A 22,279-nucleotide genomic window follows, 5' to 3' on the forward strand; every position below is an offset into this window, starting at 1 on the left:
CAGGGAGATTGTAGCATGCCTGAGCTGGGCTTTGAACCTCACCTGTTGGACTTGGAAGGCATACTGCACTGTCTCCAGGTAATGTAAATGTTAGTAGTATGGGCCCCTCTCCAGAAGCCACCTGGATGCATTTTTACCTATGGTGGGCATGTGAATAAGGGCTGTGTATGTGACTTACAGTGGCATGTCGTCCTTTTATGTTCATAAAATACTTTTACAGGCTGGGGATGTAGCTTAGTGCTAGAGCATTTGCCTAGCATGCATGAGGCCCTGGGCTCAATTTTCAGCATTGCAAAAAAACAAACAAAAAACTTTTACAGCTGGACACAATGACACACACCAGTAAATCCCAGGTTGCTGAGGAGGCTGAGATAAAAGATCTTGTTTCAGGGCAGCGTGGACAACTTAGTGAGACACTGTCTCAAAATAAAAAAGGAGGAGGCTGGAGATGGAGCTCAGAGTTCCTGGGTTCAATCCCTAGTACCATAAAAATACTACACATACAACAGTAAGACCAAACAAACAAAAAAACCTTTTAAATAGAGCTACAGAATATTTGGGGAGTACTTTTTTCCCTTTAAAACAGAGTTGTCAGTCAAGTGTTGTGGCACACACCTGTTATCCCAGCATCCTGGGAGACTTGAGGCAAGAGGATCACAAGTTTAAGCCTAGACTGAGCAATTTAACAACTTAGCAAGACTCTGTCTCAAGATAAAAATAATAGAAGGGGCTGGGATATAGCTCAGTGTGAAGAACTTGGGTTCAATTTCCAGTACCATAAAACAAAGCAGAGTCATCCCTCCTTTTTCTAGCATCATTACCAGAATTATTATTAAATATATAAAAGCAGAGCTGCTTTGTTTCCAGCTGAGGAAGCTGGGTGCAGAGCCTGAACCTTAAGTGGAGTCAGTTCTTCCTCGTGTGGCCACCATAGAACCTTCTGTAATCTTAGGGCTCCGAGGAACCCAGTTTAAAAACTACAAATTTAGTCTTATTTTCTTCAGATGAAACAGAGGGCAAAAAGACCAGTATCTTGTCCAGGATTGTCTTTTCATCTCTATCTGCTAAATAAATTCTACCTTAGCTGTGTTCTCTGATCTTTTAGAAAAGATCCAAAAGATTTATTTTATGTTCATTTTATCTTCCTTGGGTAATTCAAAGAGAAACTGCATTAAGTAAGCAGTGTCCACTGAGCTTAACCTTACTTTAAAAGAAACAGAGTTTGTGGGGCAAGAAAGTGGAAAACAGAATAGAAAACGAGCCTGGGTGAGGTTTTCTCATTTTGATACCCTTTGACTCCTTTGGCTGTGTCTTCTTTGGATCTCAGACAAGTGGATACCATTCCTGAAGGTGGAGATAGGCCTTATGTTAGGAAATGAGCTTTCCTTTTAACTGCAAGAAATAAGCAGGTGACAGATATTTTGTGTCTAGAATCTAGGCCTGATTTTATTTTTTATTTTTTTAGGCCTGATTTAAAAATATCTAGCAAAAACTCTTTGGCAGCAAATCCAGAAAGTCTGCCTCAGCACCATGACGGGCTTGTCTCATATTCTTGGTCTAATCAGTCTCATTGTCTGCCCAGCTGTTTCCCATCACTACTGATAATCACTTTGGTGCTTTTCTTCTCTAAGGATTCACCTTTCCTCCCTCAGCCCTCACTTTTCCTTGCTAAGTGGAAGTCACCTGTGTCCTCCTTCATTCAGAACAACACCTGGGCCTGGTACCATCCAGTGTGATTCAGTGTTTGACACAGCCAGTAGAGGCACTGCTTGCTTTTCCAGAGCCCCATTGCTGATGTCAAATATCATGATGAGACTCCTGGGGAGGTTTTATTTGTCTTTTAAAGGTTTCAGCTGGATTTTGTGATCTTTTTTGATGCCAGAACTAAAAGAGATTTTAGAGATTCTATAATCTTCCCAGTTGGTCAGGTGGATGTCATAATACGTGACCTACTTGCTTCACAGGTCTTAAAAGATTGAAGTAGGGCTGTCTAGCTCAGTCCTAGCCTGTGAAAGGTAAGTGTATTACAAATTCCCACTTATCTTCTTCCAGCAGAGAACTAGACAGTTCTGTCATCTTTGCTTATTTGAGAGGTAGAGGCCCAAGTTATCTCTGTAATTTTTTTGGTGATGCCACAGTCCTATGCTTATGAAAGCCTTTTATCCAGAAAATGTTGGGAAGCAGCTGATCTTGTGAGTTTAAATGATGCAGGATCTATAGGGAAGAGCAAATTAAAGTTGCAGGGATATTGCTACACACAAAAGTGAATGGCTAAAATGGAAAAGACTTAAGTGTTGACAAGGATGTGGAACAACCAGGGCTCTGATGTGATTGTTGGGAATATAAAATGGTACAATCATGGTGGAGAGCCATTAGGTAGTTTCTTATAAAACAATATACAGTTGGCCGTATAACCCAACAATTCTATTCCTAGGTATTGACTAAGACAAATGATTATCTATATCTATAAAAAAAACCCTTTTGTTCACATATTCGATTCATAATAACCAAAAGCTAGAAACAATTCAAGTGTTCTTCAGTGGATTAAGGGATACACTAATTATGGAATATTTCTACAATGGAATGGTACTTGACAAAGTCCCCCACAGAACTGCTGATATGTGTAATCATGAAGATGAATCTCAGAAATATTATGTGGGAGTGAAAGAAGCCAGACACAGAAGATGTACAAGATGTGATCAAAATCTATGATGAATGTTTCAATTTTTTAAAAAGTTTATTACAGTTAAAGACACATCCCCCCCCCCCCCTTTACTTTACCTTTCTTCAAACACACTTATCTCATCTTTTTTTTTTTTTTTGGTACCGGGGATTGAACTCAGGTCCTTGCGCTTGTGCAGCAGGCGGCGAAACCACTGAGCTAAATCCCCGACCCTATCCCATCATTTTTAACCACTTTCTATGAAGCAGTTCTGGAAGTCCTCTCTTGTGTCTTTATGAGGTATGATAAAAAATATGGTGAACGAAAAAATGGTGAATGCTGCGGATGAATTTCATGAGCAGAAAGGCAGGTTCTTAAAAATTTTGGTGTGTATATTCGTTTGCCTTATTCACCAGATCTGGAGCCAGAAGATTTCTGGCACCTCCCCAAAGTCAAAATGACCATGAAAGGTAAACGTTTTGAATAGATTCAGGACATTGAGGCAGCCGTTACAGCACAACCAAAGACCCTCAAGAAAGACTTCCAGAACTGCTTCAGAAAGTGGCAACGATGATGGAATAAGTGTGAAATGTGCTTGTGGGAATATTTTGAGGGGGTTTATTGACAGTGTGTCTTTTACTATAATAAAGTTTTTTAAAAATTGAACATATTTTTTGAGCCTCTCTCATATGATTTCATATATTTTAGAGCGAGCAAAGCTAATCTACAGGAATGGAACATAGGTCTGAATTCCATGAGGTATTATGGAACAGGAGAGAAGATAGTCTACAAAGGGGGATGAAGAACTGTTTGCGGGGATTGATTGTGGTGATGGTTACAAGAGTATAAGAAGTGAAAACTCATCTAACTATACATGTAAAATGGTGTGTTTTGTTGTATGTAAAATTGGCTTAAAGAGAAAACTGTAAAAGATAAGGGATCTAGTTTGAATTCTACTAACTGGCTCTGTATGTTTAGAAATGAACATTGCTAGGGCCAGGGATGTAGCTCAGTGGCATCACGCCTGCCTGGCAAGCACAAGGTCATGAGTTCGATCCCCAGTAGTGTTGGGGGAGGGGGGAGATTAACATTGCTGACAAAACCAAGTCCATATTCCTACATGGCAACAACTGCGTAGTGTGGCACGTAGGTCAGACACATTAGTGTTCCAAAGCACCACCGTACTCTGTTGCCTGCTCTGTTCCAGGGGATGATGATCCAGAGGGGAACTAAACAGACAAAATCTCTAACCTCATAGTGGATTGTGAATACCCATCTACGTATTCATCACAAATTAGGGAGTGTTAGACCAAGAGTGCTATATATTTCAGGGGAAATGGGAGAAAGTATGTGTTAGTTACTTTTCTCTCGTTGCTGAGACAAAATACCCGACATCCAAAGTTAGAGGGGAAAAGGGTTTATTTGGCCTACAGTTTGTAGAGGTTTCAGTCCACAATTGGCTGGCTCCAAGGCAGGAATTGCAGAGAAGAAACAACATGGTGCACACAAGGTAGCAAAGGCTACAAGAGAGCTTGCTTTGCTGCATCTTTCTGCCTCTTTTACCTCATCCACACTACCGGGATTAGTGTGGTGCTAAACCACTCACTCACATGTAGTGGTTTAGTAATCACACACCCTTAATCCCAGCCTCATATTCCAGATTCAGCTACCTCTGACTGAATGAGGCTTTGGGGGGACATCCAGACCCAAACCATAACAGTATGTTTCTTTGTGTAAGTAAAAAACATCCCAACATATGTAATAGATGAAGTATGACTGTTTCAAAATTATCATGCCTACTTCACTTACTTGCTTCACCTAACAGATTAGATCCTTTTGCCTTTTGTGATTCAGTAAATTCATGGATGAGATTATTTTAGTGTTTCACTGAATGCCAGTAGGCAGAGAGACTAGCACAGGCGAGTTAGATTTTCTTAACCTCTGTCCGAACCATCCTTACCTTAGCTCTAGATTTTTCCATTTAACCAAGATCTTGGGATGCAGCTTGGTCTGAAATAAGCATCTCTATTGACAGCTCCTTCTGTAATAGCCTGGACCCTCCTTAGCTCTGGCTGAGAGTCTTTACCCTGATCTATGTATGACCAGTGCTTGAGAAATAGCATGGGTGGTATCTCCCCTCCATCTTCTGACCTAGTAATTTACACCTCTGTTTGGCCAATGACACAGTGACAGTGGCCATATTTTTGGAATAACATACTACTAAGCTTCAATTTTGAATTCATGATTTAAATCCTTTTCACCCACAGTTAAACCCTTTTATAGACATAGATGCTTTTAATAATGTGCTTCTGTGTTAGACATAGTAATTCATTGCTTTGCTTTTCGATTTATCATGGTCATAGGCTTTGAGAATCTGGTCTGGCCTTTCCCAACCAGTTGTGCTTGCAGGATGGCGAGGTAAGTGACCTGTTTTATCCATCCTGGCTGGAAAAGTCGTCTTGCTAACTGCCCTGCTCCTATCTCTTACTACTTTGGTCCCATCTGGTGGCAGTTATCTCAAATTGCAGCACCATCAACCTGCTTCTAAAAGGACTGATTTATTTTTTGTGGTGCCAGGATCACACATTGAAATGCCTTTAAAAATGCCTTTAAAACGTATACAAATGCTGGGTGGGGAAATATTCCATCAAATCCTCTTTATGCAAGAAAGGCAAAAACTATGATAGTGTATGAGCTAGTACTTGTATGTATATTTTGGAGTTTATATGCAAGTCATCTTTAACTTCAGGGAACATGTGCCGTGTCATTTTGGTAAAATGAAAGTTACTTATTTCCAATAAAGGAAATACCCAGTTCCAATTTTTGTTATGCAGCACTGTCAGATATCTTCTTATTATCTAAAAGGGTATTAACATGGGTTTTCTCTACAATAGGTGAAGTAGAAAGAACATTTTTTGGATAGTCAGGAGAATGGCACCGCTCCAGGTTCTGCCCCTAACTAGTTATGGAACTCCTGAGCCTCACTTGGTTTTTCTTTTTCTTTTTTTGGTACCGGGGATCAAACTCGGGTCCTTCTCTCACTTGGTTTTTCTTCATGTAAAGCAAAATTCTTGGACTTAATGCTCTGTAGGACTTAATATTACTGGTGCAAAGTCTGTAGTTCTATGATTTTTTTAAACATTAAAAATATCCATAAAATGAGACCTACTTGGACTATGTATGAATCACTTATGGATATAAATAGAAATTTCATAATCTGTACTACCACTTTCCCTGATTCCAAATAATTGCAGAATGCACTCATGATTTTAATGACTTTTTGGAAAAAGAGACAAATACCATTGCATTAAATCTACATTTTTATTATAAGACAAATTCTGATATCCTAAAAATTAAATATAAAAGATATACATCTTAGAATTTAGATAATATGTGTGTGTGTGTAAAAGGGGAGGGGGAGAGAGAAGCATCTTAATTTCAATGCTAAGTGGTTTAAAAACTACTCAAAATTCTGGAATTAAAATTGATAATGGAGCAGTTTAATGTATTATAAGAAAATGGAAAATATTCTTGATTAGAGATTAGATTAGAGGATTAGAAACGTGTAGTTAAAATTAAAGGTTGCATGGTAAATATCTTGAGTACTGCAGAACATAGTGAAAGAAAATATACAAAATGCATTCTCTGCTAAATTATTATCACAATGCACATTTATGACATTTGAGTTCATTAATTTTTTTTTTTTTTTTTTGGTACCGGGGATTGAACTCAGGTCCTTGCACTTGCGCAGCAGGTGGTGCAACCACTGAACTAAATCCCTGGCCCCATGTATGTATTTTATGACATCATGGAACAATGCTTTATGATTAAGGCTCATTTTGGTTGTAAGGAATTTGATCTTACTCAAGTTAACTTGCAAAATGTTAATTACTGTAATGTTACAGTAGGAAATGCCATAGACAGCTACTGAAGTGCCACCGAGGGTCAGGAGAATTAGAATAGCATCATCAGTTCTCAAGTGTTATTTCCTAGAGGCTGGAGATTTCAGTGATGGCTGCTTATTGATCTATACAAGTTTTTGCAGGTGGCTGCAAGCCCCAATACTAAATTATACCCCCAATTCAAGTTCCTATACTGATGACTTCCTTCTGTGTTCACTTCCGTCTTATTCATGACCATCTTTGTGGATGGAATAGCCTAGTGATTGCTTCTTCTTCTTCTTTTTTTTTTTTGCTGCACAGTGACAGTGAACAAGATGTGCAAGCTAAATAATGTGGTGGACAAGGCAGGCAGATGGACTGAGTATACGGTATAACTGCTGCTTGTTCCAAAGCCTTCAACTTTAACAGCTTTTCTCCACCTTGTCTGTCTAATCCTCTTAACAGTGTCATTGAACACATCATACAATGCTTTGGAAGTGAGGTTGAGGCTAAGAGTTCTAAGAATTTGTGGAACTCTAGAGGTTAACAAATACTAGGACATTTGTAAATTCCTATTAGAGTTGTATAAATTTCTGTTAATGAATTGTGAAGTGTTTTCTAAAGAAAGGTTACTGCAGATTTTAAAATGTACACCCAATAACTGAGCCCTAAAGTATGCTAGGTAGAAGAGCACTCTCATACTGTATCTTGTACTGCATCTTCTTAATAGCCCTCAGAACAGGAAGAGCGGGAAAAGTCTTCAAGCTCTGTTGATTTGAATTGAAGGGTAAAGTGAGGAAGGGTGAGAAGAAAAGGAGATTGTTGAAATAAATTGATAACTGTTTATAATAGCAGTTATTAAAATAATTTTCTAGCCTCTGTGAGAGAAAGAGTCCTGGACTTAAGTTAAAAGCAAAACAAAACAAACAAAACCTTGGTTTGAATCAAATCTCCTTTGAGCCTTTGTTTTCTTCAGCTAGTTATTGTTTTACTAGGGATGATAACCCCAACCTCACAGGATTGTGCTATGAATTTAACAAGAGCATGAGAATATCTTGCACAGTAGATGGAATGTAGCTGGATCTTTTTGCTTTTTCTGTTCATTCATCTGTTTATTTGTGGATTCTTTGGAAGATAATCACTGTTCTTCCTTGATTCTGGGATAACTGTTTAGGAATATTTCTCTGACTCTTGCACCCAGTCCCACAAGTCATATGTCTGAGTCGCAGGAACCTAAGAATGCCTTCTGGGCCAAGCCAACCTTAAGGACTGGCTGACAGGGGCATCAGTACCATTAACAACAGTGACAGCAGCAACCTGCACCCACCATGATTTTTTTTGAATCTGACTGAAAAGAGCTCATATGTGTGCTTCTCTCACAGGTGGATTTGCTATCGTGTTTCTGGTGAGGACAAGCAATGGGATGAAATGTGCCTTGAAACGCATGTTTGTCAACAATGAGCATGATCTCCAGGTGTGCAAGAGGGAAATCCAGATCATGGTAAGGCTTCCCCTTGAACCTAGACTCTATATGGAAATGGAGGTAGAGACTGCCCTAGCAGAAGAATGCCACAGGTGGACGTTCAGGGTGCCTCATGGCAGTGAGGCCTCTGGCCAGATGGGAGTGAACAACCAGGGGATAGTCTTGCCTAGGTTACCCTCAGCTGAAGGTTGAGCAAAAACAAGCACTTTGAGACAATGGACCAAGTTTTATGTTAGAGAAATAATTTGAGACATTGGGAAAAGCTTATTTTATAACTTAGTATGCAGAAAACTTTAATCTGGAAACCCTAACTTTCCAAAGAGCCTTCTTTTGTAGCTTTGTCTTCTTAGTTACCAGTCTCCTCTCCCAGTCTTCAACCCTCCTGAGGTCAGCATTTCGTGAACATATCCCTATACAACTTTGTATTTTGTGCATGGAGTTTCTACTTGGAACATTTTCCACCTGTTTAGGCCAAAACCTAAAAAAGCTTGTATAAACTCGAACAATTCCATTTGTGACAGTCTGAAGAACAGTTAAAATCGATCATTGGCAATAAAATCAGAATGTGGTTTTCTGGGTTGGAAAACTGGCCAGAAAAGGGGGAATATGAGAACTTTCTGGGCCATGGAAATGTATCATTTTAAGTAACAGTCACACAGGTATATGGTCACCAGAACTCAATTGAACACATTATCTGTGTGTTATTATATGTTGATTATATATACATTGTATAAATTACACACGCATACATGTACCTATTGTATATGTTAATTATATACATACAATTAATTAAACATCAGTTTTTCAGAACTCATCAAGATTCATATTTTTATTATATTTATGAGATTTGCTATTTTTTTTTTTTTTGGTACCGGGGATCGAACTCAGGTCCTCGCGCTTGTGCAACAGGCGGCGAAACCACTGAGCTAAATCCCCGGCCTTATTATGTTTAAAGAAAGAGTCCCTGTGCATTAGAGATGCATACTGAAATATTTCGAGGTAAAACAGTGTGATGTCTTGAAGACTGTAAGTGGATGTAGAAGAGAAACAAGACTGGCCATGAGTTGATGATCAAAACAGAGTGGTGACTATGGGAGTTTTCTGGCTGTGTGATATTATACATAATAAAAACATTAAATAAGTAGTCTTTCATTCCTTTGTGTTTCTGTAGTACTTTTGTTTAAACCAACTATTGTTTAACCTGTTGTTTTAAATAATTCTGCCATTGGAAAATAAATTCTTTATAATCAGAAACTTTATACCCTTATATAGTGCTTGACATTTAGCAAATGACTTAATAAACTTTGGGTGAAATAAATGCATGAACAGTGGCAATAACAGATACATATGTTTACCTAAAGATAATTTCTTTGTGCCCATTGTTTTAATGCTTTTGTAAAGAGCAAAAAGAGATCCAAAAATGAGGTGGTGGTATCCTTGTGGGATTTCACCAGGCTTTGCTTGCCCCTGTCCTTCCTTTGTGGGGTCACCCTTTCAGAGACTTGTGAGAGTAACTAATACTGCACTTGGGCTACTGAAAGAAAAACTCAGGATAGTAGAGAACCTGGTGTACTATGAATTCTAGAAAGCTGACACTGTCTGGGAAAGAACTGTTACCACTGCTAAATCAATCCAACCCCCAAAGCTCAAGACCAGGTAGCCTTCCCACTCCCCTGACACATGGCTCCAAGCTACCCTTCTTGCTATGTCTCTTTTCACACACCCAGTGGGTTTTCTGGATATTTCTCATTACTCTTCCACCTCCCTCCTCCTTGTTCCATTCTTTTTTTTTTTTGTGGTACCGGGGATCGAACTCGGGTCCTTGTGTTTGCGCAACAGGTGGCGAAACCACTGAGCTGAATCCCTGGCCTTGGAGGACTTACTTTAAACTAGGCAGTTATTGTAGTTGAGGAGCTAAAGAAACACAGGTTCATAGAAACTCACAAATTAATAGACCTGAGTAGGAATTAAGTTACATGGGCTCAAGTTTTATTAGCTGTGATAGTTTTATATTGTTTTAATTTAGTTTAAGTTTTTAGGGCTTATATAATCAAATAGTTGAACTGAGCTTGTTAAAAATAGCCAAGTGGGCTGGGGATTTAGCTCAGTGGTTCCGCTGCCTGCCCTGTAAGCACAAGGACCCAAGTTTGATCCCCGGTACCAAAAAACAAAATAAAATAAAAATAGCCAGGTAACCCCAAGGGTATCCTATGCCATTTCAGCATTCCAGAGGCAACCACTTAGTTGATTCTTTTGATATGTTTCTGAATAACATACTAGTATTTCTAGTTCTTGAATTTTCCTCCATTTTAGGCATTAGCTGCTGTGGGAGGTAAAGATTTAGCTCTCTTTGATCCCCTGCATAGCACTTTCCCTAAATGCTTGCAGCATTCTCATCCCCCATTCTTCCAGAATACCAGTAAATTTTGACCATGCATTGGTTGTGTTAATATTTGTTTTTTATTATTATGTAAGAACTGTTCTTGCTGAATGTTCTAGTGGACAGTGATTAGTATGCCTTATTCATTTAACTCTATTTTCACTAGAATTAATAATTGTTTTATTTTTCTTCCTTTGGTCTTAGTTTTCCATGTACTTTTTAACAATGTAATCCCCAAACCTAAATTGTGTGAATTGCTTTTTGAATATTTAGATATGTTTAGTGTTTTCTGTTTTGTCATCTTGAAGATTTTTCCCTTGGTCTTCTGACTTGTTGGAATCTGGACTGGTTGCTCACTGGGACTAACTTAATTTGACCTGCTGTGGGGGTGAACCTGTGGCACATGTGGCACAGCAGGCTGTTTGTATCATTGAAAGCTCTAAAAGGTTTGCCTTTGCTGTGACCTAGCCATTCCCTTTGCCTCACTTTTTTGTTAGATCTATTTGGTATCAGGGTAGTAAAGTCTCTATACTGTTAATTGGGGAGTGTCCCCTCCTCTGTGCTCTGGAAGAGATTGTGTAGAATTGGTGTTGATTCCTCTTTAAGCTTTTGGTAGAATTCTCCACATGGGCCTGGGGATTTCTCTTTTAGAAGTTTTAAATTTCAAATTTAGTTTCCTTAATTGTTATAGGGCTGTTGAGTATTTATTTCATACGAGTAAATTGTGATATTTTGTATGTTTGAGGAATGCATCCACTCAGGTTAAGTTTGTGCTTTAAGAAGTTGTTTTGTTTTAGTGTCCTACCAGTTTTGATTTGTAATTCTATGTGTTTTTAACTCCACTTAAGTTGAGATTTCTCTCAAGTAGGAGCCATATCCCATCCCCATCCCTCTCAGGAATTATAAGAATTGTGAAGAGAATTGGGAGATGTAACATGTTTCTAACATGCAAAGGCTTGTGTGTGAGTATTCAAGATGAAGAATTCTCTCTGTACTTACAGTGGAAGGATGGGTATGCTACACCCAAATGCAGGGAGAACTGATTTCACTAGAGTGGCTTCACATTTTATTTTGATAAATGCTATCTGCTAGAGTCTGGTGTGTGTCCTTTGATACATCTGGGATTTGTGGTCTGAGAGAACCAAAAGGATTCTGATTTCTGATGGACAGTTGGAAGTGGGACTTCTGGCCTGTTTGCCTGAAGGCAGGAAAAGATAATAATTATTTTCAGATTTAAAAGGGTAAGAAGAGAGATAGGAAAGATCTAAACCTTAAGATGTGTTAAGCACTGCTCTGTGTTCACATCACCTGGCCCAAATGAGTTACATCTTCATTGAGCTTGATAATGAGGACTTTGCGCTGCCCCTGGTGATGTTTGAAGACTTACTTAGAACAGAAGAGAGATTAGACAATTCAAGGCAGGCAAATGTTTTCATATTCCCAAAAGGGAGGAAGGTAGATTCTGTACAGTAGGGAGCTCAGGTTTTATATGAGGCAAGAATCTGGAGCAGATTATTATTATTATTATTATTATTATTATTATTATTATTGGTACCGGGGATCGAACTCGGGTCCTTGCGCTTGCACAGCAGGTGGCGAAACCACTGAGCTAACTCCCTGGCCTGGAGCAGATTATTTTAAAAGACTCTTTGATGTTATCTTTAGTGTAAGGAAGTTGGTGTGTGTATGTACCTAATACATATTTTGAATTTGATTTTCTTGGAAGAAAAACACTGAAGGGGGGGAGGGTTCTCTAGGGTGACGGGAACAGAAGTAGAAGGTAATTGTTAATATTTTGTTCTATTTGGATGTTAATATACTACCCATTGAACACAATAAAGTTAAACTTTAAGTTGTTTTTTTAGTCACTTGGATGAGTAAGCAGGCTCCAAAGAGCCCTGAAGTTCAGTAAGTACAGGCCATGTCACATCAACATTTTGTCTTGCTTTAGGAGCTTTTTGGGTTGGGGGCGTATGTAGTAAATCCAGTGTCTGGGGATTTTTGCCAAGTTCTTGATAAGGACACTCATCAGAGATCTGTGAGCAAGATGGAGGGTCTAGGCTGGTTACTGCTACAGTTAGGTATAATTGTTACTGGTTATCAGGATTTCTGATCAATAGCCTGACATTAATCTGGAGGAAATTTTCAAAAAAAAAAAAAGCACTGTAACAACGTTAATGTTATTTTACATTTAACAAATAACTTGGTTAAAGAAAAAAAAGACATTTAACAAGTAGGTACTTAATATAAACTTGGAAGATATAACACCTATCTTGGGTGATAGAATGATGCTTACAGATGGGAGCAGTGGACTGAATCTAATGAGATGAAATAAGGTAAAGTTGTGTACTTGGATTTTTATTTTATTTTAATCAACTTCATGAGTATAGTTCAGGGGAGGCAAGATTAAAAACAGCATGAATGGAAAAAGACTTAGACATTTAAGTGGTAAATTAACTCAGTGTGAATGTGTAGTGTAAAGTGACTGCCAAAAGAAAAAAGAATGTAATTTTTAACTACATTAATAGAATTATAGAAGGTGGTGGTACTGGTTTACTCGGCATGAATCAGACTAGGCATGGAGTACTTCATTCATTTCGTAGGGCCATTCATAGCAACCAAAATGGTCTTAAAAATCCTATAAAAAGCTGGCATAGTAGCACATGCTTATAATCCTTGTACTGTGGGAGACTGAGTTAGGAGGATGCAAGTTTGAGCCCAGCCTGGGCAATTGAGCTAGATCCTATCTCAAAATAAAACAGGGGGGCTGGGCTGGGAATGTAGCTCAGTCATAGAGAGCCTCTGGGTTTGATCCCTAGTACGGGGGGAAAAAAGATCCTATTGAAGGAAGTAGGGCTGTGTAACATAGAAACAAGAAGACTTAGTCTAAATAATTGTATTTTATCTCTTTAGGGAGTGAAAAAATAGACTTACTAGTTTTGCTCTAGAGTACCATTTAGAAAATCAGGAGGTAGAAAGTTTTAACTGGATTATAAGCAAGAACTGTTAAACACTTTTGTACAGATGGACTGAGGGCCTAAGGAAGTGGCATTATTCTGAGAGAACAACTTGTCAAAAGAATATAGCGGGGCCGGGGATTTAGCTCAGTGTTGCCGCCGTCTGCCTTCCAAGCAAAAGGTCCTGAGTTCAATCCCAGGTACCAAAAAAAAAAAAAAAAGATATAGTGAGAATTCGGTGCTGCTCAAAGGGCTTCTTTTTGTTTTTCTTTTCTTCCACTGTATGTTTACTTTTAACAAAATTTACTTGTCATATTACTTTTTTGTTGTGTATAGAGTTAAAATTCACATTCTGTAAAAAAAAAAAATCATCCTTTTAAACCATATGGCTCAACAGTTATTAGTAGATGCACACGATTGTGCAAACCTCAACACTGTCTAGTTGCAAAACACATTTTTATCGCTCCCAAAGGAAACCCTTTATCAGTTAGTAGTCACTCCCCTTGTTCCCTCTTCTTAACCCCAGTAACCAATAATTTACTTCCTGTTACATGTTATGGCCATTTCGTATAAATGTACTCATTCAGGGTATTTTTTTTGTTGTTGTTAAATTCTTTTATTGGTACATTTTAGGTATACAACACAATTACATTTCTCATTGGGAATTGTACCTTTTATGCATCTTGGTTCTTATTTTTTCCCCTTCCTAGCCCTCCCTTCACCCCCTCCACCCTTCCCTATTTACAAAGACTTTATTTCCATTTTTTCCATTTCTCATCATTTTTGTTTGTTTTTTTGTTTTGTTTTGTTTTTTTGGTACCGGGGATCGAACTCAGGTCCTTTCGCTTGCACAGCAGGCGGTGAAACCACTGAGCCAAATCCCCAGCCCCATTCAATGTATGAAATGTCTGACATTCACTTAGCATAATGTTTTCAGGGTCTCTCCATGTCATAGCATGTGTCAGTACTTCATTCCTTTTTACATCTGTATCGTATTCCATTGTATAATTGCACCACATTTTATTTATCTGTTCATCAGTTGGTGGACATTTGGGTTATTTGCACTTTTTGACTATTATGAATTTTTTTTTTTTTTTTTTTGGTACCGGGGATCGAACTCGGGACCTTGTATTTGCGCAGCAGGCGCCAGAACAACTGAGCTAAATCCCCGGCCCGAACTTGTTTTGAACATTTTTGCACAAATTTTTGTGTGAATACAATGCTTCCCTTTTCTTGAGTATATACGTAGGACTGGAATTGTCTCATATGGTAACTGTATTTTTTGAAGGACTGCCAGATTATTTTATGTTCCTACCAGCAATATATGAGAGTTACAGTCTCCACATTTTCAATATTTTTTATTGTTTATGTTTTTGATTATAGCCTTCCTAGTAGATATGAAGTAGTATCTGATTGTGGTTTTGATTTGCATTTTTAATGATTGATGATGTTAAATGTTTTTCATGTGTGTGCTATTTTTGTATATGTTCTTTGGAAATTGTCTGTTCAGATCCTTTGCTAACTTTTACACAAGTGTTTTTTTTTTTCTTCTTTCTTTCTTTCTTTTTGGTACCGGGGATCGAACTCAGGACCTTGCACTTGTGAAGCAGGCAGTGGCACCACTGAGCTAAATGCCCGGCCCCATAGTGTTTTCTTTTTGTTAAGTTGTAAGGGTACTTTGTATATTCTTCTGAGTACAGATGTATGACTTACATACTTTCTCCCATTGTATGACTTAATTTTCTCAAAGAAAGAGTCATTGAAACACAAATTTAAAAAATTTTACAAAGTGCAATTTATTACTTTTTCTCTTTGATGTAGGTATCATAGCTAAGAACCTGTTGCCTAGCCTAAGGTCACAAAGAATTGCGGATGTTTCCTGTGAGAAATTTTTAGGTCTTTGATATGTTTTAATTTTTATTTTTTGCAGTATTGGGGATTGAACCCCTTTCACATGCTAAGCCATTGCTGTACCACTGAGCTACATACTGAGCCCTTTTTCTTTTTTATTTTGAGACAGGGTCTTCCTAAGTTGTCAAGGCTGAACTTGTGATTCTCCTGCCTCCACTTCTTGAGCAGCTGAGATTACAGACATTCACCTGTAATTTGAGTTAATTTTTGTATATGATGTGAAGTAGGGATCCAGATTCATTCTTTTAAGCTTAAAGTAAGACAGTTTATTAAAATAATCTTACTTTGTATTTGTGTTAATATTTTTTTTTCGGTACTGGGAATGAAGCTTAGGACCTTGCACTTGCCCAGCAGACACAGCACCACTGAGCTGCATCCCCGGCCCTGTTTGTGTTAATATTACTCAGCTTGCTCATGTCTTTCTTTCTCTAACTTAGTTCTTAGTGACTTTGGATTCTAACCTCATCATTGCAAAGATCTGACTCTATGGACTTTGAAATGACTATTCCAAGGTGTGAGACAACTTCCAGTTCCTAACAGGTCCTAACACGAGGTGCTCAGTAAATATTTGTCGTATGAATGACACTCATGAGCAGCCCTTTGAGTTCACATGCAGCTCCACTGATGCCCATCTTATATCCCAGTTGGTTGGCTTGAAAGGCTTAATTATGAGCAAAATGCTTAAGGCTAGATGTTGTAAAGTCCCTGCAAAGCTTCGTAAAGTAGTTATTCTCTTCATGTTTTTCTTAAAGAGAGAAAAACAATGTGAACCACTTAAAATTGAGTTAAATTCACTTTTGTCTCTACAACCAGGAAAAACATAATTTTTTTTTCGTGTTAAATAGTTTACACACACTCTCTTGGTTCCTGTGCATTGTTTCTTGAAATAAGAGTCTTTGCTTCTGGGTTACATGGAGCACTGATGCAGTGAGCAAGTAGGTATCTGTGTGCCTTTGACTTTAGATTCTAGAGAGGGCTGTGGGTTATTAGGTCAGTAGAATCCTTATTGGATATTTGGCTGTTAATCTCAAAAACTGCTAGAAATCTGTTCTTGACCTTGCTTCTCAGTCTTACCTTTCAGCACTGTTATTGTTATCTCTGTGTGTTTAAATTATCTGTGCTAGTGGAACTGGCTAGCTAATTCTGTCCCTATTGGTGTCTATAACTGACAATATGTTTCTCAACTCTTGTTCACAGAGGGACCTGTCAGGGCACAAGAACATTGTGGGTTACATTGATTCTAGTATCAACAGTGTGAGCAGCGGTGATGTATGGGAAGTTCTCATTCTGATGGATTTCTGTAGAGGTATGTACATGAACCATATTCTTAAATTCTTTTCTCTAGTCTTTTGATTATCAAGGGCATAGGGATCATATTATTTAATGTGCCTTCTACGCTAAACTATGTTGTTCTGGTTTTACAGATAGAAAGACTAAGAGAGTAAAAAGATACAGAGTTTGCTGTAAACTTTTGGTTATTGTGATGACAAGGAACAGTGGCACAAACAATTAAAAGTGATACAAAACCCTGTTTTTGGTGGACTTAGAAAGGTTTGGTCATGTATATAAGTAAGAACATACGAGAATTTGAATGAATGTGATCTTTGTGATGCTTTAAGACAAATGATGAAGACACATAATAAAGGCCCAACTCCAGATAGACCAAAGAAACAGTGCAACCTCCCCACCCCCTCATATGTATGTCCTCTTCCCCACTCACACTGTCATCCTTGTGTTACTGAGTAAAAGAATCCTTTTTGTATAATGGAAATGATCTTTCTCTCCTTGCTCTAGAGCTGTAATTTCTGGTAAGGCCCCATTCACATAATGCCGCTGTTAACAGGGGTGTTTAAATAGTTGAAAGCTTGCAGTTGCAAACAACATTTGTCCTAAGAAATACAGACTGTAGATTAAATGTGTTCACAGAGTTGACTGTATTCCGTATAACCACTGTTTGGGGATTGGCTTTTTTGCCCTAAGCAGCTGCCACCTACAAACTTGAGTCATTGTCTTACTGTCTTATAATTGCCTTTGGTTCCACTAACATTTTCCTGCCTTTAAAGATACTGTCTATAAATTAAATATGTTGTTTATTGCAAAGATGTAATATCAACCAGTAATTTCAGCCTTCATTATATTAGCTATTAACTGATTTTATAAAACACTGCCAAATTCGAACTTGACCATTCATTTTCTCCTGACCATTCCTTTTTGGACAGTAAAATGTTTAGAGGCTGGTCAGTAATACAAAGATCTGGATGATTTTGTAAGAGAGGTCATTAGTCTTTTGATCCTGCAGATGAAATGCTGGTGTAGCATTTCCACAGGCCAAGGAGTACGTGATGAAGCCAGAATTATAGTCCCAAAGCACAGATGTAATGCTGTCTTCTTCCTGATTCCTGGGTCTGTTGTACCATCTGATTCTAATGAAAAAGTATGGCGAGTGAGGTTGCGGCCTCATCTCTTACACAACGGGGACAGTATAACCAGGGAACTATAGCAGGACCATTTTTTCAGTTCTCCTACTATCTTGAAGACTTTATGAGGGCAACTTATGTCTGGGTACTTTATAAAATGAACAAACTGTTTTTGACACATTAGAGGAAGCATTGGATTGTTAAAAAACAACAGGTCCTAAGCTGTGAGGACACAGGGGTTCAGTCTGGCTTTGCCTTTATCAGTTCTGTTACTTTCATCTGGGGTGCTCCTCTTTGGATAGCCACTCCTTCTCTTGGTCTAAATGAAAAAAACCGTTTATAACCTCTCCTTTGCTTTGTACCCCTCTCAGGAGGCCAAGTGGTAAACCTGATGAACCAGCGCTTGCAAACAGGCTTTACAGAGAATGAAGTGCTGCAGATCTTCTGTGACACCTGTGAAGCTGTCGCCCGCCTGCATCAGTGCAAAACTCCTATTATCCACCGTGACCTGAAGGTAACATACCACATTATTTTATTAAGTGCTTTTTTGCTGAGTATTTTTTCTCTATTCCAGGGATGGAGTAGATGCTCTGGGGATGTGAAAGAATTTTAAAGCATGATCCCTAATGCCAAGCTTACATTCTTCTTGGGGTGAGAAGATACAAAGAAAAAGTACAGTACAGTATCAGTTTTGCTACTTAAGTAGCCTCAAGAAATTATAATTCAAATACCTGAACCTATAACGTTTTTACTTTTCTTGCTGTACGCTCAAATTCACATTTCCAGAGACATGAAAAATAATAAATTCTTTTAAATTGTTTGTAAATGCATGTTTTTTTTAAAGTCTGTTTCACATTTTACAAAAAATCATTAATCGATTATTTTTTAAATTGGTGCTGCTGATTACCTTTACTTTGCACTGTGCCTTTCATATTATAGACACTTGACAATATTTGTTGAATGGAATTGGCACCCGATTAGGGTTCAGCTTAGCATTTATTGAGCACCAACTATGTGGCATTTATTGCTACTGTTTATATACACTATCTCATTAGAGGAAGAGATTTTTTAGTACATTTTACAATTGATGAAACTGAGTAGGAGAGAGGCTATGTGACTTTCTTATGGTCATATAACTATGAAAGAACAGTACCAAAATTTGAATCTAGCTCTTCTGATTCTAATTATAGTTTCTTTTCATTATATCTGTGCTTCAAGAAACATGTTTCATGGCTAATAACCTGTGTCCCCGATTGTGCTTGTTAAATGCAGGCTGGTAGGTTCCACACTGACTCTTTTAGCCTAGAATTTTGGTAGTAATGTCAGGAATGTCCAGGAATTTGTATCTTAATAAGTGACTCATGTTATTTTTGTACTCTCTAAATGAGCATAGCAGCATACTTTTATTTTTTCAAACAATTGATGTACAGGTCACATTCCATAAAATTCACCTTTCAGCAATTTTTACTATATTTTTAAGGCTGGGCAAAACATCACTGTCTAATTACAGAACATTTCATCGTCTTCCAAAGTGCTGTATCTATTAATAATTACTCCTCGTTCCCCTCCCTTAACCCAGCCTTCACTCCCACTAATCAATTTCTGTGTTTATGTATTTTCTTATTCTGGACATTTCATATTGATGGACTTAGGTGACCTCTTAGGTCTGACTTCTTTCACTTAGCATATTAAGCTTCATCTATGTTTTTGCATTTATTGGCACTTTATTTTCATAGCTACGTAATGTTCTGTTGTATGGATATGACACATTTTGTTTTGTTTATCCTTTAATTCATTGATGGACATTTGAGTTGTTTTCTACTTTTTGGGTATTATGAATAATGCTGCCATGAATATTTGTATACTAGTTCTTGTGTGGACTTACGTTTTGAATTCTCGTAGGTGTATACCTACGAGTAGAATTGCTGGGTCATATGATAACTATATTTTAGCTTTTTGAGGAATGTTCAAAATGTTTTCTAAAATAGCTACACTGTTGTATCAGCAATATGTAGTGCTTCCACTTTTTCCTGACCCTTACTAGTACTTGTTAATTGTCCTTGTTTTCAGCCACCCTTATGGGTTAGAGGTGGCACATACTGACACTCCTGTGGTAAAGCAGTTAGCTTACAGGAAGATAGATAGGCATAGACCTCCACAAGCATTAGACAGCCTTCTCCCATGTACCTCTGCCCACAGCCCTTTTTTTTTCTGAGAAGAAAAAGAAGAATACATCTTGATGAATATTTATTATGTACCTAATGCAAATATGTAATTTTATGTATATATATTTTCCACCCTTGAGATTTTTAAAGTATTGTTGGTGAGAAGATACAAATGAAATATTTAGGCTTGAAACAAGAAGAAGTGAAATAAACTCTACAGAAGAGAATGATAAGTAGAAGAGCATTAAGTCATATAATATATGGTCAGACAGTGGGAACAGGTAACAGTGGTTGGGATTTTTGGAAAAGTAGAATTTTGAAGGATTGGTGGGCTATGAGTAGTCAGAGAGTTGAAGAACATTCCAGACAGAGCAGAGCTGGAGGGCTGAGGACAGCAAGGTATGTGGAGATGAGGAGTCAGGTAAGGTTGGTGGTTGGCCAGTTCTAGACTAGGGTAGGGTGACTGCAGGCTACTGCTCTAAATATGTGTTGGTACTTTATTCGTAGTTGTCTTTAAAAATGAGTGAAATTCTTGGTTAAGTTCTGTTACTATGTGTTAGTCAACTTTCCATTACTGTAAGAAATACCCGAGATAATAGGATCATAAAGAGAAAAGGTTTGTTTTGGCTCACAGTTTTAGAGGGTCCAGTCTCATTATCATTTGGGCCTGTTGCTTTAGAGCGTGTGGAAGACAGGGAGCCCATGGCCGAGCAAAACTGTTCAGTTCATGTTTAGATGTGAGGAAGAAAAAGAGGAAGGGTCCCCTTTGAGGGCATGCCCCTAGGGATGTAAGGAACTCCCACTAAGCTCTCCCTCTTAAGACATCCCAAAACACCAAGCTGGAGACGAAGCTTAAATAAATATATAAGCTTTTGTGGAACATTCCAGATCCAAAGTATAGCACTTACATTTTAAAATGAGAAGTGGCACCAAAATTTAAGGACCTGACCTCTCTGCCTGCTGCCTGCCTTAGAGAAGAGTAAGGGACACAGAAATAGGACAGAAGTGTGACTGATGGGCACTGCTTCTGCGGCTCTTGTGATCCTTGGCCTCTTCGTATCCTCCCTCAGTCTCTTGGAGTGCTGAGGTTACAGGCATGCACTGCCATGCCTGGCTCAGTATGTATTCTAATGGATGATACAGCATGAGAGTTCATATTTGCCCCCTGATTCTGTGGTGTTATATGACTGATATCAACAGAATTGGGAGAGAAGAGCATACCCAGCTGCCTTCACAGTTGCCAAGTGCAAAGGATACTTTTTAGCTCATCAGTTCTCCCTGTAGCCATTGGCTCCTTCATGATTGTCTCTTCACACTCTAAGATAGCTCTTCCTTCTCTGGCTCTTCTTTCTCTGGCTTCTTGGCGTGTTCCTCAAGTCACTTAGCCTCTCTGAGCCTTAGTTTTCTTATTTATTGAGTGGAGAGAGCAGTGTCCATTTTTTTAGGTGTCTGAAGGAAAGAGTGTGCCAGTCTCTAGTTATATCCTGCACAGTAAATGCCTAAGAGGTGAGAGCAAGGGAGGAGACAGAAGAGCCACATGGAGGCTTTTAGAGTATGATTCCTATATTTTTAAATAAAGTTGTCCCTTAGCTTAAGTTTTTAAACATTTATTAAATTGTGTGAAGTCTAAATGGTAATCACTCCCTTCCTTTCCAGTTTGTGTATTTCCATGATAGCAATGCCCCATATTGAGCAGTGCTGCTGTGAGGAGTGGGTTAGCATCCCCTGGTGACAGGACCTTGGGGACGCAGAGTGAGTCTGAGGTGTGACTAAGACAGCAGGGCATAGGCTCTTCCTTCCCTGACTAGGGAAGCTATGAACTGCTCACTGGATCACGGTGGGAGATGGTGCAGGAACACATTGCCTCCTTGCTTCCCTGGTGGCATCTTACCCAGGTTGCCAACCATGGTTCTGGAGCCTGGCTGTGTTCCCCTTCCTCGCTACCGTGTAAATAGGAACATACATAGGGGCTGTGGGAAGAGGCCTTGACTGTGGATATTGTGGAGAAGTTCTTGTTGCTACTGTTGATGTTGTTAACTCCTGGTTGTTTGATTAGAGCTTTTTAAACCTCCTAAATCTGACATTGGGCACCACCTAGGTGTTTTCATTGTGGATTACATTTTGTTGATTTCTACTCATATGTGTGTGGTAGGCAGTAACATTTGCCTGCTGCACCTGTGGCTTCCGAAGGTCTGACTGAAAAGTCTCCATGTACCTTCTGTTTCCCTGGCTCTGTCCTTGCATCACAGAGCCTCAGCTACTCTGAGCCCCATGTCAGTGCTGGAACCAGCCACTGCATTCCTGACAGTAGCCAGAAGCAAGGAGCTCTTTATTCTCCTCTTGGCCAGAGAAATTGGTTCTTTACCTCCTTAATCTCATTTAATCTGTCCCTACCCACCTACCTCTTTCCATCCTCTGCGAAC

At 38.7% G+C, this 22,279-nt stretch overlaps 1 protein-coding gene across 10 annotated transcripts in view; it reads left to right on the forward strand.

Moving 5' to 3' along the window:
* Aak1 (AP2 associated kinase 1) overlaps nucleotides 1-22,279 on the forward strand; it is a 160,484-nt gene that overhangs the window by 72,617 nt on the left and 65,588 nt on the right. For 9 of the 10 annotated variants that reach the window (XM_087216259.1, XM_087216262.1, XM_087216261.1 and 6 more), the window contains exons 3-5: nucleotides 7,926-8,044; nucleotides 16,472-16,580; nucleotides 18,063-18,205. In XM_087216259.1, coding sequence (XP_087072385.1) covers nucleotides 7,926-8,044; nucleotides 16,472-16,580; nucleotides 18,063-18,205 — 371 coding nt within the window. Of the gene's footprint in view, nucleotides 1-6,520; nucleotides 6,933-7,925; nucleotides 8,045-16,471; nucleotides 16,581-18,062; nucleotides 18,206-22,279 lie in introns of those variants that run through there. The other variant, XM_087216263.1, reaches the window with a different exon arrangement.

The sequence above is a fragment of the Heterocephalus glaber genome, unplaced genomic scaffold (genome assembly GCF_053883595.1).
Source record: "Heterocephalus glaber isolate CG9 unplaced genomic scaffold, H.glaber_assembly_v1.0 deba00001457, whole genome shotgun sequence".
Lineage (NCBI taxonomy): Eukaryota > Metazoa > Chordata > Mammalia > Rodentia > Bathyergidae > Heterocephalus > Heterocephalus glaber.